The following is an 18,740-nucleotide window of genomic DNA, read 5'->3' as shown; positions in this document are numbered from 1 at the left end:
TCTGAGTTTAATGATCTGAGGTAGAGAATCTTTTCCCGGTACATGGACCCACTATAGACAGGATTACTCAAAAGGCTTTTCTTTCCTGAAGGTCTCTTTCTAGTCCTTGCAGACACATCTCTTTCTCTTTAATGACCCGATCCCTGTTCTGATGAAATGTTTTGAAAACAAGTTTTCACTCCTGTGCTTTTTTCACCTTTATTCTCAGAATTTTGTACATCTTTCTTTCCTTCTTAAATCTCTTCTTATGCTCTCTGCGCACCGTTCATGATTCTTATCAAGGGTTGTTAATAATCTCCTAGTCAGGTAGAAAATTCTCTCTCTGACATCATTGCCTTGTCCTTTAGGTTATGAACATTTTCTTTGTTCATTTGGTGATGACTTCTATCCCATCAGATAAAACATTCTTTGTCAACACTGTAAACAACAATAATTCATTAAAGCAAATTAATTTATGCAGGTTTAAAGATATTGGCTATGTCAGATATGAGGTGAAAATAAATGAAATGCAAATGTACTGGTTTTTGTGGTGGTTTGTGGTTTTCTCCCAGTCTTTGTGAATTGAAGGAGCTAAGCACGTGTGGAATAAGCAGGGGATGCTGCATGAAAGAGTGTTGTTTCCAGAAGGAGGTGGCTTCAGCTCTTACGTTTAAGAACATACAAAGCAGGCCGAGGACAATTGAAGGGCAGAGCTGAAAGTGTCAAATAAGCTGAAGCAGTGCTGCTGCTGTTTCCAGTGGGACTGATGCCTGGTGCTTTCTGTATAAAATAGAATATAGCAAATAATATGAACTCTATGTTTTAAAATATTTTAATTTTTACAGCAATGAATAAAACATACATAATGTTGTAGATTTGTAGTAAATAAGTGATGATGGCAATCCACTGTTAGAGTTGTTTGTATATTTTATAGGAACAGATCATATGTTGGACTCATAAAATGACTTTTGAAATAGAAAATGATTTTTTTATTCATTTTAAAATAACAAAAATTAAAGGTAGAAAATCAAGTTACACAATTTACAGGTGTTTTCTTTGATTTCATACATAAGGGATTTTGCTTAAGAACACTTGAGTGTTTAACAAACCTGTGTGTTTTAAGAAAATTACAGCTTCTCCAAAGCTCTTCAAGTTGTTCAGATATTCAAAGATACTATTGAAACTCCATTTTTTCTGTAAATGTACGGGTAGTGTCCTTGTGTTATGATTTTCCTGTTTTGTGCCAAGGTTATTGTGGAATGAGATATTCTCAATGACAACATTACTGCAAGTGTTCATACCTGCACCAGGAGAAGCTGTACTAAATTCACAGCCATCATCACTATGCAGAAGTAAATAACTTTTTATTGGTCTGTGTTCTTCCTTCATGATCAAACAGATTAAAGGACTTGAAGATTAATTCATCTGGTGCCTCATCCTTATGTATGGTTGTTCATATGTCTCAGGTGATTTTTTATACAGCCTTTTCCATCTGAAACATGAAGGACAGGATGGGCTGGCCGCGGGGGTGGCTGCTCCCTTGGCCGGGTGCAGCCAGAGCACCTGCGTGCACAGTCAGAGGGGAGGCTGTGGTGCGGTACTGAAGGGCAGAGCTGTCCTGCTCTCTGATGGGGCTCGGAATTCAGCAGGCGCTCGGGACATCGGGATGGGGTGGGTTGCAACACTATGTTGTACTTTGAAGTCCATCAGTTTGGGAGTTCAGCTGAAGCTCTGGCAGCATGACAACAAAAACAATCCTCCCTTGCTCTTTGGAGGCTGTAGATACTCGAGTGCATGTGCCAGTGGTGTTGACAGGCAGGGGAGAAGGACTGTAGGGGAACAACATCCAGTATCATCCCCACATCAGTAAAATTTCTCTAAACATCTGCATTGTTCCTTAAGGATAGAAGCAAAAAATTTCATCATAAATTCTGTGGAAGACACATGAAGAGACACATAAGTTTCAGAGAAGAGGTGAGAAAGATTATACACCAAAAGTTTCAAGCTCAGTATGCTTTTCCTGTGGGTCAGATCATATCCATGAAATGAAAAATACCAATCATGGTAAGGGAGACAGAAAATAATTAAAATAATAATTTAAAATTCCACTTAAATTCAGGGTAACTATTTTTTTTTCTTCAGTCACGTGGCTAAAACAGTAAAGAGATTTTCAGTGGATTAGCAGCATCACAATATTTTTTGGTATACCTTTCTATTGCTTATGATTTATTTATTAATTTCTGTGACTACCAGTATGTCTTCTATATGTAGGTCTCTATTAATTATTTTGCTTTCAGCTTCCTGAAAATAATGTCCTGTTGATAATATTTGATCCCTGTAAAACGTGATTTAGTTCTTCAGTACTCCTCTTGAAATCTCCATATATTTTAACACAATTTTCATGTAAAACTTTGGTATCAGTTGTGTGTATAAGCCAACCCTTGATATGTACCATCTGTCCTTCATCTCTCAGTTATAGTTAAATCACAGATCATCTGAAAAAAACTAAGCTTTCCTTACCTAGTTTATCAACAGAGAAGCTGCAATGCCATAGAGAGTCTTTGTGCTGCCTTTCAAAACTTCAGTATTGTCATAGTTAAATTGTCTTCCTTGATGGGTTATTATTCCTTTCAGATGTAGATCTAAACAAAAACTGAAAGGAATATAGTCTAGCTCCCACACTGATTTTCTTTTTGAATACTTCATACTCTATAAAAATGAACACTGATGTTCTTTGTGGTGCTCCTACAGGGAAATAAGTACAATTGGGTCATCCAAGAGCAGTAGATGGACCATGACATTACCTATTCAAACAGTAGCCTGTGTGTATTTGCCAGCAAATCCTCTCTACACAACAAACCTACTGTCTGAGCAAGTTACACAAGAGATTTTGTCCTCAGGTTTTGTTTAAGATTTTCCTTGTAATTTATGTGTATGAATATTTGTAAAAAGGCCTAAAGAGATACAGGAAATGTGCTGTAGAGATGCTTATTTTTAGAAGAGCATGTTATTAACTTAACATTGTAATCTGCAGGAATAGTCCATGAATGACCTTGGTACGTAGCCACGCAGTGAGCAGCCAAAGCAGCTAAGCAGAAGGGTTGTGTTCCTTACCAGGGAGGAGCTGCCTCCTTCTTTGGCTAAGAGGGATACTAGGATGAAAATAAAACTAAAAACTCAGTGACACTAAACCACTGAAAGATCAGAGTGCAGGCATCAAGGTCAGGGATTCTGGAAGACTTTTTAAGAAACATTTTGGAAAATTAATGTTGGACAAGAAAATGCTATTAATGCGTAAGGCAATATCATGGAATGGCAAAGACTTTGTCTCAGGCTAATGCATGTCAAAACAGCAGTTTCTTCATCTCACTGCTGTCAAACCTCTGGTCTTTTCTCCCCCAGATTTTCACTGGAGAGAAAAAAAAAATCAATCAGGATAGAAACTGCTGCTGCAGCTCCCCAGCTGTGGCACTGCTGTGCTGTCCAGCTCTGATCTCATTTCAGTCAGGAACAGATCTGCCCCTCCTTATCCACCAAAGCATTTTTGTAATCACTCAGTCCTGCCTATTCCTAGGTTCAACCTCCCCCTGCCCTAGGAGGTGTCTGGTAGGGACAGGTGTCTGCTCCTCTGTCTTTCAGCAAGATTCCCATCAAAAGCATCGTCAAGGACTGAGCTACCGCCTGTCTGCAATACACAGAGCTGCCCCATGAGCCATGAGCCTGCAGATCTCTGTTGTACCTCTCTGCCCTCCCTGTGCTGCTGCTGTGTTGGGAGACCCTGTGTGTGGGCTGAGCCAGCACCTGAGGGCTGCTGTGTCTGACACTGCCGTCCTGGGGCAGCCCTCCCAGGTTGTGTCACAGGGACGGCCAGCTGGAGCTGGACTGATGGATGTGCATGTGAGAGCCCTACAGCTGACAGCAGCTGCTCACCCTTCTCTCTGGTTTCTCTACCCTTGATGTGTTTGGAGCAGCTGGTGGGAGGGCAGAGCGAGCAGCTGCAGATTTGCCTTTCTCTTCCATTGTGACTGACTGAGGGCATACTCACCAGGAGGACTGGAAGTAGTGCACCTTGAGTGCCCTCTCATTTTCTTGCCTTCAGTTCTCTGATAGTCATGCTCACTGCTGCAAGCATTCTCCTGTATCACCATTTTGTGGTATCCTGCTGATAAAAGAGAAAAAAAGAATTGTCAACTCTCCAGGACATGATCATATCAAAAAAAAGCCAGAGGAGTACAATACAAACTGCCTCAAAGCAGAGAAGAGCTAGAGCCCCCAGCACTGGTTGTTTAAAAGGTGGACTTTAAAAAGCCATAACTGGGGAGGAAAGCATTTATTTTTCCACTGTGCAGTGTGAGGAAAATCAAGAGAAAAAAAAGATCTGTGAAAAAGGTGGTAGCTTCCACCAGTTTATCATTGGCTTATTTGCTGGAGAGCAGTAGTAAGATCTCTGTGTTTAACAGCTGAGACAACCTGGGTGCACCTTGCCCCTTTCATGTGTCTATTTCAAGGAAAGCATTTTTGGATTCCTTGGTCTTTTCCCACTCATTGTTAAGGTTTGCAACATGTCAGACAGCATCTTGGGGAGCTGCAGGGCTCTCAGTGTACAGGTGGAGGATCACTGAGGAGCCAGGGGCTGCAGCTCCTCTGAGGAGCAGTGTGAGGTAGCCATCGTGGCTTGTAGTGGTGTGCTTGCCTGTGCTGGCAACTTAGGTGCTCTCAACAGAGACCTTTTACCTCCTGCATTAAAGTCATAATCGTGCTGATTAATGTGAAGTTCTTTGACGTTGGCTAACTACCATGAACTTGCTTTTAGTTTCAGATAATTGTAATCAGAAATATAACATGCAAAATAGCTTATAGTTTCAAATATTTATACCTCAAAAAAGTTTCAAATATTTATTCCTCAAAAAAGAGGAAACAACAAGCAATAAAAATTAGCTATTAATTCTTTTCTCAAAAAAATCTGAAAACCCTCCTTACTTCTATTCAGTTCATTTGCTGCAGGTTTCCTGAGCTGCATTGTTAACGGCACTACATTTTTAACCTAATGTCTCCGATTGCATTCATGAGATTGCACCAACTTTTAGCTTTTTGGTTGTTTTTTTTTTGTCTCTACAGGGGTCACAGTCAGATTTATAATTCTTTGGGGTATATTAATGTCACTTATCCAGGTTGTAGTTCCTCAATCCTCCTGAGATATGGTGTCCCTTTGGCATATCAGGAGCTGTTTTTCATATGTCCATCATCAGCACCTTAATGCAGTGAAGAAAATCTTCTCACCTGCCTTGTCACCCCGAGGCTCACTGTGAAATAATCTGTATCTACTGAATCATATTTTTCTATCATCCTTTATATGGATTATATGATCTCATTAGCTAGTCTCCGAAGGACCCTGTTAACTCGCTCTTTAGCTATGCCAGTTTTAAAGTATTCTAAATGTGGTTGTGCATTTTAGATTGAACCTCAAAAAATTGTCTATAACTCATCTTCGGTATTTTGTATAGTATTCAAATAAAAAGGAGAAAAAAAGTCAGAAACACACAATACAAAAAACTTGTTGATATCACAAAGTATTTGAACTTTCTGTCTTATTGTTGGTATGCATGTGTGCTAAACCTTTATAACTGTTTTCATATGTTCAAAGTCCATTTTTGAAATTTGCTTCTGATGATTTGAATGCATTCTAATTCAAAACTGTCCTTAGCAAATACTCTGAATGTATGTTACATTCAGACACTATAATTATATTTAGAAAATGTTGATTTTTTTAGCAGATGTAATTATTTTCTCCTTAAGACATACAGAACTTAATAAAATTATGCCAACTAAATATTTGATTTACGTAGAATATCCGTAAGGATTGGTAGTGAAAGGTGATGATCCTCTCTTGACATTGGCCAAGGCAATGAAAGGTTGAAACTAAATTTGGTGAAAAAAATCCCACTGATTTCTCTAAATCAGCATTACCTACTGCTATCTTGTCCTCAAATATGACAGAAGTATGTTGGTAATGATAAGGAAAAGTGGTTTTGAAGTGACAAAGACACTGAGAAATGGATAAATGCATGGTCTCCAGTTAACACCAGCTGTAACAGGAGCATTTGCGAGATGTTAAGCAAATTAGTCTTGGTGTGCTATGCATAACTGCTAATTATTTTTTCCAAGATAGCTCATTTATGTCATTTTCCAATAATCTTAGGTCATTCACTTTTAAGTGTTTCACTTTGCATCTTTTGAAGGCAGTGACAGAACCCCTGCTGATTTTGAGGTCAAAGTCTAAGAATCAAAGAATGGTTTATAGTCAACACCAACTTGTGTGGCTTTCTCTTCTAAGAATTTACTGCCCAGAAGTAGCAATCCATGGAGATTTTAGCATAAGGTATTTTGGCTAACGGGTGAAGGAAATGATTTCTTGTGCAGTTTTGCCCTCTGCCAGGATGGCAAGATGCTGAATACTTCTTTTTTTTCTGAAGGAAAACTCTGCTATAAATTAAAGAAAAAACCCAATCAAACAAAAAAGCCTTATAAATTGGTTGGGATGACATGATTTACCCTACTGGATAATTCTTTTTTATAGAAGTGTTTTACCCTATTATACTTGTACATTTCTTTTTCTTACTTTCTCATGTGCCTTTTGCTGTTTGAAATTAAAGGTAATTACTACTGTATTTTCAAGAAAACAAAATTAAAATAATAACTACTTTTGTAATACAGTGTTTGATTAAAAGAGTAAGTTCATTACCGAGCAAAGAAATAATTCTTCTGTTTGTTATGAACAGCCAGCCATTGGAGAAAAAAGTGAATGTACTCTAAGAATAAGTTCCACAGGTTTTCAGATCATAGGGAATGAAATATACAAAGAGTGTGTTATTATAAAATAAGAAAACTATATTTCAGCTATCTGAATTTTAACAAAATTCAGCTCATGTGCTGATGGTTGTTGATGCTCTAGGGATATGTGCAGTAACTGTAGAAAGGTGCCTTTCTCTTTACTGGGTCATGTGTAAAGCAGCTGTTTGATGACTTGTTGGCTTTTGCCTTTATTATTATGCTTGTACAAAACACAGAGATTTGAACTGAATATTTCATTTATTTCTGTTTGAAGGAACTGATTATCAAGCATCTTGTGTTTATTGATTAATCCTCAGTTCTCTTCACATCATTCTTAGTCTGTGTTTGGGGAATCCTCCTTTTATTGTTCTTGATCACTGGCATCTCAGCTGTCACATGTCCACTGCTCACATGGAAGAAGTTCTTTTCCACTATCTTTCTGACTGCCTTTGTTTGTGACTTGCCTCACTGAATGCCCTTTTTTTGACCTCAGATAATGTAATTAAAATTATATAGATTGACTTCTTTCTCACTGTTGCTTGGACGTCTCTATAAATCAGTGCCTTTAGTAATCATCTTACTACACTTTTGTTTCCTTGCTTCTTCATATATTTTTCTCATTACCCCTTTCTTTCCAAAGCAGCTGCCTAGTTCTTGTTAACTTCTTGTCCATTCTTTGCTAGTTTGAGAATGAGATGTAGTTCTATTATGTTCAAGCAGAGTGCAGTAGATTCTTCATCTCTCACTTGTGCAGAGTGCAGTAAATCCTGCATGCCTCTCTTGCTCAGTGAGCTCATGGACCTGTCCATATCATCTTTAAGCAATATCATGTTATCTTATGTCATGTCAAAAGTTCTTATCATCATACCCTTTGATTTGATTATTGTTCTTATCAAGTTGGACTCTCACCTGGTCTTTGTGGTCAGGATGATGAATTCTTTACATGTTGAGGCAGACAAAGAAAATAGAGGAAATAAGTAAATATGTGCATTAGAAACTGAAGAAGGTGGAGAAGCAGAGACCATCCCAGCTGCATGTTGCTACACTGTGCACATACAGCAGCACAGTCAAGTTAATAAAAGTTATGTGTAGTTTTCCATACCTTGCACCCCTTCTCTTCCATTTTCTTTGTGCTACATAAGAAAAAACTGTAAGACAAATATGCATTAACAACCTGTGCTGAGTTACATGAAGAATGAAGTGCAGAAAGGCTGGGGAAAAGAAGTGGTATTGTATTTAGTGAGATAAAATGTACAGTAGAAAAAAATCAGAAAATAAAATAAGCCTTGGGTAGCTTTTCTTGCCTAAGTTTAGTCTTTGTCTTTCAGATTTTTCTAATACAATTTAATAATGTTGCATTTTGTTTACAGTGTCTATATTGAAACTGTTACGTACATCATAATTTTCAGCACAATAATTGTCAGTTGTTCAATGTTCATGTTGTATCTACAGAACTCCCCTTAGTATCTTGTAATTTTGGTTTAAACTTAAATTCATTCTGGTCTTGGTCTACAGCACTTGGTACAGCATATGGCACATGTGGTTTTGTTTAGGTAGGTTTTTTGAATGACATGATTGACATATTTAAAATACTATCACTTCACCACCCCTTACAAATCTTCAATGTCAATTCTTTTTTTTTTTTTTTCCCTTTGGGACACCAAGTATTAGAGTAATTTCTAATTTTTTTGAAATTACCTGCCTGTCCTCTGTGCTGTCCTACAGTCCCAGAAGTGTCTTATTCTATCAGTTCTTTGGCTTTTGCCCAAGTTATTTTTTTTCCTAAATTAGGAATACCTTCTATCTCAAGGACTCCTTCTGCAGTCCTTTCAGGTTTTCCCTAATCAAACTTCAAGATTTATGTTGTAGTAATATTTGCTCTGATGAAGGATACACAATTCCTCTAGTCTACTCTTGACTTTTTATGCATCTAATAGTATTGTAATTATTTGTCTCCTGGTTTTAAAATTATCAAATTAGTTAGAAAAGAAAAAAATTAGGCATACAATACAGGGTCATCATATTTGGTAATTATCAAGAGGATAGCAGTACATTTCTCATGTTGAATTGTGTTTCCTGCCTATTTCTTTCCCAAAAATTCTAAACTTTAAAAAAATCTATCTGGCCACATAATAACTTTTTACATGGAAATTAATGGATTTTTTTTTCATTTTTTTCTTACTGGGCATTGTGATGGCTGTCTTATTTTTCTGCTTATCATTTTAACGTGTCTTAGTGGTTTCTTTTCAGTCTTGTAAGGGGCTTTGCATATAAAATGTCAGCAGCTTCTCTCTGTAGCAGTCTTTCATCAAATCTATTACAAATCTAATTTAAAAAAGCATATTCACACATTGTAATGAAGAAGTTAATTATTGAGTCAGTACCAGTGCCAAACATAAGCCTAGCCATATATGAGACTATTGGGATTTCTTCTTGTGTTTGGCCTTGTTATTACCTCTGTTCTAGGCTCTCCCACAACAAGAGAGAGCTACTTCATCTCGTCCAGTTAAGGAACTGCTAGACAGACACAGCCTGAAAAACTGTCATTTTGGGTGTGGCAGGAAGCAAGGAATACTTTCAAATGGCTTCTACTGGTAATTTTGCAAACTTCATCAGTAGTGGGTAATAATATCCTGTGATTTTAACCTCCTGTTTTCAATACATTAAAGAATAATTACAGATTAGTCCACCCATATAAATTCAGTTACAACAGTACACAGGGAAGAAGAAAAAGGATTTTTCTTTTTTCACTTTTCTCAATCTCTAAGTAGAAGAATGGGAGAAAGATTGCCAGCTTCCTGAAAAATCAATGCATTTCCAGTGAAATAGGTGAACAAGGAAAGGGTGCAAAAGCTGGAAGAGAAGAGGGTAAAGAAAACAAAAAGTGATCTGGTCCTCTAGAGGTCAACTGTGCTGAGTGATTGATTGAGTGATTAGATTTGATTTGTTGCTGCAATCTCTGTAGCAAACCTCACATCCATCTGAGATGCAAGTTCATAGAAAAAATTATTTGGAGAAGATGCTGTGTTTTGTTCTGCTGTGACTAATGTAGAGAAAATTAGTACAGAGTCCTTCTTGCTAAGTATTTACATCTGCTACGGCTCATCCCAGCTTCCTGATAAAGCATAGAGCTACCAGATGTTATCTGAAGAGTGGCTTGTTGGCAGCTGGATAGAATGGCCAAGGTTTGATTGCTAAGCAGTATCACTTGTCAAAACATATGAGCCGTGTCAATGTTACTCTGCATTCCACTTTTTTTTGTCTGCAGTCTTAAACCCATAAGTAGTGCAATGAAGTTGTAACATCTGAAGGAATATAACAAGCTTTGCTGCACTGAGCAAAAATGCCATAAATGGGGAGCATCTGTCATGTATTTAAAACCAATAGTCACGGTGCTTTTCTCATTATTCAAATTGCTTTTGGATAGTTCTGCATACCTCTATCAAATCTTTCAGTTATATGTGAATTGCGAAATACTAAGAAGATAAAATTATCAAATGTTCAATTGTTTGCGACACCAGGAGACACTGGAAGAGTAACAAGATATTTACATGGCCTGAGTACAATACAGTGTGTCAGTTCTTGACAGAAAAACCTTATTTTAAAGTGTTCTTGTTTGTTCAGTTGTTTTAGGAAGTGCTTCATAGGTGCATTTCTAAGTAAATGTCTGAGCATTGGAAACTGAGATATGAAAGCAGTGTCTGCTCTGAGATGGTGATCCCTAGATTGTTGTTTATCCTAAGAAATAGAACTATCCTAGTGATGGTTGATTTGTTCCAAGATTGTCTATAACTCTGTGATTTCATGGAATGCTAAATTTCTACAAAGAATGAAATTGTCTGTTTTCTCTCTATAGGGAGAGGTGGAATTTCTCTAGAAGAGCTAAATATATCTTGTTTTCTGACCTTGATTCTATCTTATCTATATTTTTTGCTGAGCTGGACAAAATCAAATACATTAGTGTTATCACTAGATTTAGTTTCAGCTCAGTCTTTGTCCCCAGCTCAAGAGCATTTGTGCCTTTATGTAGACTTAAACACTGGTGTAGTCTTCAGAGAACCACTGCAGCTGTGATTGAAAACCTGCCAGTGTTACCTTTACTTTAGAGAAAGTAGGTTTACAGTGCCCTCAGAGCCTACGTATAATTACATAGTTTATATGGTCGGATTGTAAGTGTTGTTCATGTCCTTTCTTTCTTTTTAATTTTTGCTGGAGGTCAGTCAGGAGATAATACCTAACATGGCTAATATCCCTTTCTTGTGAATGAACAAATTGTATGATCTCTTTTGTAAAATCACTGACAATGAAGTATTCTCTCCTTTGGAGTCATTCCAAAAAACAGTCTTTCTTTTTTTTCCTTACACTTGAAATCTTTGTTCGTGTAATGGACAATCCACCACCATTGTGGTTTCTTTTCTGTTCTTCCTCTCCTCTCGATGTAGCAAAAGATTGCACTGAAAATAATGTCTTTCCAGCAGGTGAAACAGATTTTGGCTTCTTAGGTATTCCTATTGTGGCTTCCTTTTACCTTAAGTTTAGCTGTCCCTTCTGTTGAAGGTTCATCCTGTCTCTGCACTTGCATTTATCTATTGTTCTTAATTCTCTTTGATGCTGCCCTTCAATATGTCAGAACTTCCTGGTGATAGTAATATACATTGCTTTCCATGTTTTCTTTCATTTATGCTTTCACTTCTTTTTCAAAACCCATTAATGATAATTACCCACATAATAAAACTAGATATGTTACAAAATTAAAAAAAAAAAAAAGAATTACAGTATTCTAAAATAAAAGGTCTGTTCAGGTTGTCGTCTGCCAGGTGCCACCTCTTGAAGAGTTTGTGCCTTTTTTCCATTTGTCTGGGGGCTGTTATTCATACTTGAGCAACTGGCCACGTACTTCTGGCATGTAGACTCCTGGAGAATAGGACAGTGCACAGTGCCCTGCTTCGGCTGGGTACATGCTGCTCATGGAATTGATTAGTCCAACAGTCCAGCTGAAGGGCACAGGGCCAAGCTATGGTGTAGCAGTGCAACCCTCCTTTGCCAAACAGTTCCACATCCTTCCCTGATAACATGGACCAGCACACATTAGGAGAGAAGAAATCAGAGCATATAGAGAACAGCACTGCTCCCAGTTTGTCTGATGCAAATATCAAGTCAACAGCTTGCTGCATTCAAGAGTCTGTCCTGTACTTAAATGCTCTCTGTAAAGGATGCAGAATCATAGAATATTTTGGATTGAAAGAGATCTTTAAATTCATCTAGCCCAACTTTCTTCTGCAACGAGCAGTGTCATCAACTTGATCAGGCTGCTCAGAGCCTTGTCCATCCTGACCTTGAATGTTTCCAGGGTTGGGGGACTAATAAGGGCAGAGGAGAGGGGCAGGATCACCTCCCTTGACCTGCCATACTTCTTTTGAAGCAGCCCGGGACACGGTTGGCTTTCTGGGTTGCAAGCGCACGTTGCTGGCTCATGTCCAGCTTTTCATGAATAACGCCCAGTCCTCCTCAGCAGGGCTGCTCCCAGTCCCTTCATCCCTCAGACTGTACTGATACTAGGGGCTGCCTCAACCCAGGTGCAGGATCTTGCACTTAGCGTTGTTGAATTCTCTCTCTCATTCCTTGCAGGGTGGAGGATGGAGTCTAGTCTGTCACATAAATAAAAATCACCATCCTAAATTTTTACTATGGCAATTCAATACATAATCACATATACTAAAATCTAAAATGAGACAGATCCAAATACTTTTTCTTCACATTCTGTTCAAGCCAAATCAGGTACTTTTTCTTCCTTTCATGTCTGTCTGCTGAAAAGTATAATTTGTACATTTCTCTCACTCACCATTGTTTACCAAGGTGCTCCTGGTTTTAACCAGTGTGGGATGGTGAAGCGTGATGTTATTAGACACAGCAGCCTGTTTGCCTGACAGTGCCACCAGAGACGAATCTGTCAGGAATGTCTTCACCAAAAAGTATTGCTCAAAGGCCTTTTTGTCAGATTGCTTGACACTTGCTCATGAACTATGACTAACATTGCCTCTTAAAGCACTCTGTATGTTTATTTTATAAGCCATATGGCCCAAACTGGCCTAGTGTTGTATAGGTGTGAAAGACAGTCTGGATAGATTTCATTACTTTGGACTTCTGAGCTTTACAGTAAAAAATATTCCCACAGTAATGTAATTACTGTATTGTGTTTTATATAGTTTATCCCTATGTCCCCCTGGTTATTTCTTGATATTTTTTTTCACTTTCTTCTGGAAAACTATGTTTTCCGGAAGAAAACCAAAACACCTACATAATTAGTTCTGCAAAAGAATTGCTGTGCATATTTGACTTTAAACCAGATGTGAAATATGTGGCTATCAGGAGCTGAGAGATTTCACCTAAGGGTTTTGCTAATGGATCACTGGAAGCCTGTGAATATATATCTTTCTGCTCTTTTGGGAACTTTGCAGATTAGTTAATAGAATCTGAATCAGTGATCCTCACTAATTAGTTAGACCCTATTTCCTTTGTAGTCCTTTTAACACTTTGTAGCTGTTAAAATGTTATGTATACAAAATAGTAGGTGAGAACCCTTTCAGACGAATAAAAGATTTAAATATGGTTGGGCTATCAGTTTTCCTTCACAAGAGCCCTCACTCAGTGAAGTGTTGGCTGTGGCAAGCGTGATGCATGGTAAGCAAATGGAGGTCTTCACTGAGTACAGTTTTCTTAAATTATTTTTTGATAGTATAAAAATATTTTACTGCAATTCAGTGGTAGGTTTCTTACAGAAGTAGCAGCCAAATTCATGGGCAACTGTTCCTGGCAAAGTAATGCAGAAATTGTTCTCAGAGGATGCTGCAGCCTGGGTGTTTAAAATACAATGCAGGTCTGCCTTTTGTGTGCCCTTAATCTGAAACCGGGTAATGCGTCAGTGTACATTGACTTGTTATTCTACAGTGTGATAAATAATTGTGTGGACTTGTTCCTAGTCATACATTTTCTTAGGCTTTTTGTCTTACAATCAGTGATTTAAATATGTCATTAGATAACATGCGCATAATCATGATATAAACCATGCAGAGCCTGCAGTTTTTGTTTCCTGACATAAATACTCCCTCTGTGAAAAAGATGCATTGCAATACAAAGAAAGGATAGAACAGGAACATATCAAGAAATGTACACACAAGCATATTTTTAGGTCAATGTAAATTAATACATGCATAAACCATGAGAGTCTGAAGATGGCTGTAAGCTCTATCCCAATTTTTACCTTATAATATACTGAAAAATTATCTGTGATGCTAAAAGATGGTTATTCTTGGAAACCTATATCAATTTCCTATTCACACAGCAACTGGTGGCAACTAAAAATAATCCTGGTTTCGTACTAGCTAAAAATCTGGTCGCATTTGGCACACGAACAACATGCACAAATAAAATTGAAGATCCCCTGTTCTGCTATTTCATTCGAGCCCACTCATCAAGCTTAGTTTGCTGCCATTTGAAAGCTATTGAAAAGCCATTAACTGGCAGGACTGTGAAAGCCGCAGTGCAGCAGCACACCTCAGTGCTGGAAGAATGTGGCTGCAAGTGCACACCAATTAAATCTTTCTATTCCTGGGGATGTGGGATTAGGAGCGGTGTCAATCAATTGTGCTACAATAGCACGTGCAGTAGTCATGGTTCAAGACGCACAGAGGCTAATCGTAACTCCAGCAGCCGGGTGAGGGTGACTTGGAAGCCTCTGCAAGATCCTGGAACAGCAACTACGCTAAATAATGTATTCTGAGGTGTACTGGATACCTGAGGAAGGGCTTTAAATAATGCATTTTCTGGGCATGACAGTTGTAGCAGAAGAGAATGCTGAAACCTGTAGCGAGACTACAGCCTGAGATGAAAGAATGTCTCATTACCATTTTATCAAATGCTGTAAGTAACAAAATGGTTATTTTGCTTTTAAAACTGTCTTTATTTTCTGAGGTGTGTCTTTTCATTACATATGCAAAAAGTCGAATGCAGATGCTGCATGATGTCAACATAGTAGTGGGGAAGGGGAGTTGTTACTTTGCATGTGAATATATAGGCAGAGCCCAGTGTTTCTTTCTCTTCTCTCTTCAGAGATAACTTCATTGTGTGTGTAATAATGCTCTCATTCTGAACTTCATAATGATCAGCTTTTAAAACTTTTGTTTAAATTAATCACCAAAGAATGTAATGTCCGAAAAGAAACGTCATTGACAGCATTATGTTAAGGACGCTTTTAAGGACAGCCTTGGAATATGGCTCTCACACTTTGCAAGGATATACAAATGAGAATAGCTTTATAATTGCAAGCCCAGCTCATCATCTACTGTAGATCAAATGCTTGTATCCCCTCTTTGTCAGAATATTTAGCTATTTGGTGTGACAGACTTAAAAAAATAACAATGAACTTTTAACCTTGAATCATGCAAGCTTGCCTCCTTAAGGACATCCTGAAAGTGGGTTCTATGCTAAATGTATTTGATTCATTGCAGGGGAAATTCCTAACAGTTTTTTTTTTTTTTTTTTTTTTTTTTTCAAGATTGCTTGTCTTCCTAGCTGCACATTTTTCTGTCTTATAGGATTTGCCTTTGAAAGCATCCAGGGTCTGAGTGGAAATTGCTGGGTTTACACCAGAGAAATGAATTATTCTTTAAATACTTGTTTTGGACAGCCAGCAGTAGTTCAATAGGTGTAGATATATTTTACTGAAGGACTTAGAAAACTTCAGACTTCAGTGATTATAGCACAGTTTTTACATGTCAAATAGCAGACTGCTGTAAAAGGTTTTTCTCTCTAGATCATGATCTTTGATGACTTAAGTGTACCAAGGACACTTTGAAACTATTTTTAAAACATTGTGTTATAGTTAATAAACAAGTAATGTGGTTCTTTGCTGTCTTAATATGAAATTAAGGTGCTCTGGAAGTATTTTAGTAATTCAAGTAAAAATTATTTATATAGGTTTCCTCTTGTCTGCATTCAGTGGGACTGGTGTATGGACTGCTTTTAATACTAGTGAGAGTTACAATTCCCTGTTCATGCGGAGAAGCAGAGATTGGTTTTACTGCACAGTTTTAGAGGTGCATTCTAGGAATAAATCTTTGAGCTTGTATTGAGATTTGATAAATGCAAATGAGGAATTTGCAATGTAACTGTCTTGAAGATGTCAAAAAAGTATTGTTTGGTTTTTATTCACTTTTAAATTACTCTTACAGAGAAATTGTAGCAAATCTAGACAGGCATGTGCAAGTCAATAGCATATTAAATAAGTAACTCTTCAGTGAAACTATAGGAAAGATATGAGGATGACCCTGAGGTTCTTCTGTTAAAAGGAAGCAAATGATGACTAATTGGGATGTTCATTGCATTGATTGCAGAGATGAAGGATTAAAACACAGTAGAGGGAAAGGTGAATGTACAGCATCAATTTTGTCAATAATATTTGTTTCCTGTTTTTCAGATTTGGAGTTTTGATTAGTGATTTTTCAGTAAATTGGGGTGGTTTACCACACAGCTTTCTTTCCAAATAGTGTCCTTTAGAAGACAACGGATGCTGGCTGGAGCCTGACAGGAGTTTTTTCACTGCCCGTGCTTCTCAGAATTGGCAGAAGTGCTTCCATTTCCACCTGTAATTAGTGAAGGAGAAGCACTTCCTCTGCGATGCTCCCCTGAGCATTATTATCTGACTTAACGTGCCAATGTGTTGCAGATATTTGTGTTTGGCAGACAGCTGGGACCAAAGATGGGCCAGGGCTGCATGCGCAGTTGCAGCACCAGCAGTGTTCTGAGATGTGCTGAGAACAGCTGAATCTCACAGCGCTTGGAACGTGACTCTTCACACCTCACTTTGCTTTTAACTCATTTCACTGATGATTTCTGGGTCAGAAATCAAAGACACTGATCCACAGGAAGCAATGGTGGCAGAGCACTGTATCTTGGACTACTTTGTGTAGAGAGGAAACACCTAAAAGGCACAAATTAATGGCACTTAAAAACTAGTGGTTTATGAACTACAGTGCTATGTACCTGGCTTTTGCATATGTTTGCATCTTGTTTTTTTTAATCTTTGCAGAAGTTGGATGTGGGAATCTGAGCTGAGAAGGGCTATAGCTATTCTTCGATGATGTTAGTACAATTTTAATAATATTCTTTTTTTCATGGCATTGCTCCCATGAAAAGGCTGTGAAAATCAGATATACGTCACCATGTAAGTCACCATCTAGTCACAAGCATTTTCTGTCTGGAAAGATTCAACTTTGAAAGCTCTTCAGTCCACCACAGACTCATAAAATCATTAATGTTGGAAAAGACCTCTAAGATCATGGAGTCCAGCCATTATACTAACACTGCCATATCCACCACTAAACCACAGCCCCAAGCACCATATCTACATGTTTTTTGAACACTTCCAGGGATTGCAATTTAACCAATTCCCTGGGTAGACTGTTCCAGTGTTGGCCACGCTTTCAGGGAAATAATTTTTCCTAATATCCAAGCTAAACCTCCTCTGGCACAACTTGAGGTCATCTCTTCTTGTCCTATCTCTTGTTACCTGGGAGAAGAGACTCATTACAGCCTCCCTTAAGACAATTGCAGAGTGTGATAAGGTGTGTCCTGAGCATCTTTTTCTCCAAGTTAGACAACCCCAGCTCCCTCAGCTGATCCTCGTTAGTCTTGTGCTCCTGACCCTTCTCCAGCTCTGTTGCCATTCTCTGGATTCTCCCTCCTACTTTGAGCAGGGGTAGCTGCATGGTCAAACCAGATTTTCTGGGACCATGCCCAGTGAGGTCTTTCATCCCAGTATTACCCTGGAACTGCGCCTGCTGCAGCCATCATGTTGTCTTTAGCTGGCACCTGCAGCATTTAACACTAAGCCAAATGTGTGTCTGCCTGCTGGAGCAGCTCTTGTTGTCACTACTCATGCCCATCTCCTTTTTGCAGCCAAGTATTGCTGCTGCTCAGAGCTGTCCCTGTCTGTGCTGGTAGCTTATCCTTGGCAATCTGTGAGTGTGAGTATTTGGAAGAGAGAACAGTGGTTTGTAGGAGAGTATCACATATTATCTGCCAGCTGCAGGGTACCATTTTATCTTGCTTATTTGTGTGACAGATTGTACAAATGAATGTAATTTTGCAAATTAACCAGCACCTTGCTGCTGTCTTCTGTCCCTTCTATATCTAGTTATTATATATATAAAATAATTTATACGTTATGGCAGTGGTTTTCTAATACCACTTTTCTACCTTTCCTCTGAGGGACCTGCAAAGGTAACTATGAAAAACAGTACTTTTGCAAGGAGGATTAAGTTTGTTACTCCAGAGTCTGATTTCCACTGTAAATGCTCTGGAGGTGCATAAGTGCAAACAAAATAAAAACCTTGCTAGAAGGAGTTATAATCATGCCCGGTGGAAGTCGAAGCCAGCTGAATTTATCCAAATATTAGGATCATAAAATCTGAACATCAGCTTCTACTTCTTTCTGGTTTATCTGTTTCAAATTCCTTTAAATGCTTTGTATGAATTAAAACCCACTGAATTGTGCATATGACAGACCAATACCTACACTGATCTGGGATGGAAATACTAATTAGATGTTTATTGATAAATTTAATTCAGGATTTGAAACAAGATAGAAAATAAACATAATAATTTTATTCAATATCTATCCCTTATTACCTTCAGGATCTGATTACATGGCAAGGATTGTCCATGAAGTGTCTACCTGAATCCTATGGAGTTTGGAAAGGGTGGGGGAAAGAGGTGATATGATACATTAGTTTCAGTTTTCAGAGGATGGAGACTTGAACCTGATTCTCCCATGGATGAAGTAATACTGGGGGTGAAACATGTGATACCTTCATATCAGCTTTCTTACTGTGAGACAGCCTGTGAAACTTTGATCTGTGCCTCAGTAGAGT

General features: G+C 38.2%; 1 protein-coding gene across 1 annotated transcript in view; it reads left to right on the top strand.

Moving 5' to 3' along the window:
* Positions 1 to 14,466: 14,466 nt before the first annotated feature.
* Positions 14,467 to 18,740, top strand: part of MYO16 (myosin XVI) — a 275,699-nt gene continuing 271,425 nt past the window's right edge. Inside the window, exon 1 of the mRNA XM_041472384.1 lies at positions 14,467 to 14,730. Coding sequence (XP_041328318.1) covers positions 14,703 to 14,730 — 28 coding nt within the window. The 5' untranslated portion in view covers positions 14,467 to 14,702. The remainder of the gene's footprint in view (positions 14,731 to 18,740) is intronic.

Source organism: Pyrgilauda ruficollis, unplaced genomic scaffold (genome assembly GCF_017590135.1).
Source record: "Pyrgilauda ruficollis isolate IOZ18807 unplaced genomic scaffold, ASM1759013v1 scaffold29, whole genome shotgun sequence".
Classification (NCBI taxonomy): domain Eukaryota; kingdom Metazoa; phylum Chordata; class Aves; order Passeriformes; family Passeridae; genus Pyrgilauda; species Pyrgilauda ruficollis.
Note: the sequence above shows the minus strand (reverse complement) of the source record. Positions and strands in the feature narration are given on the sequence as shown.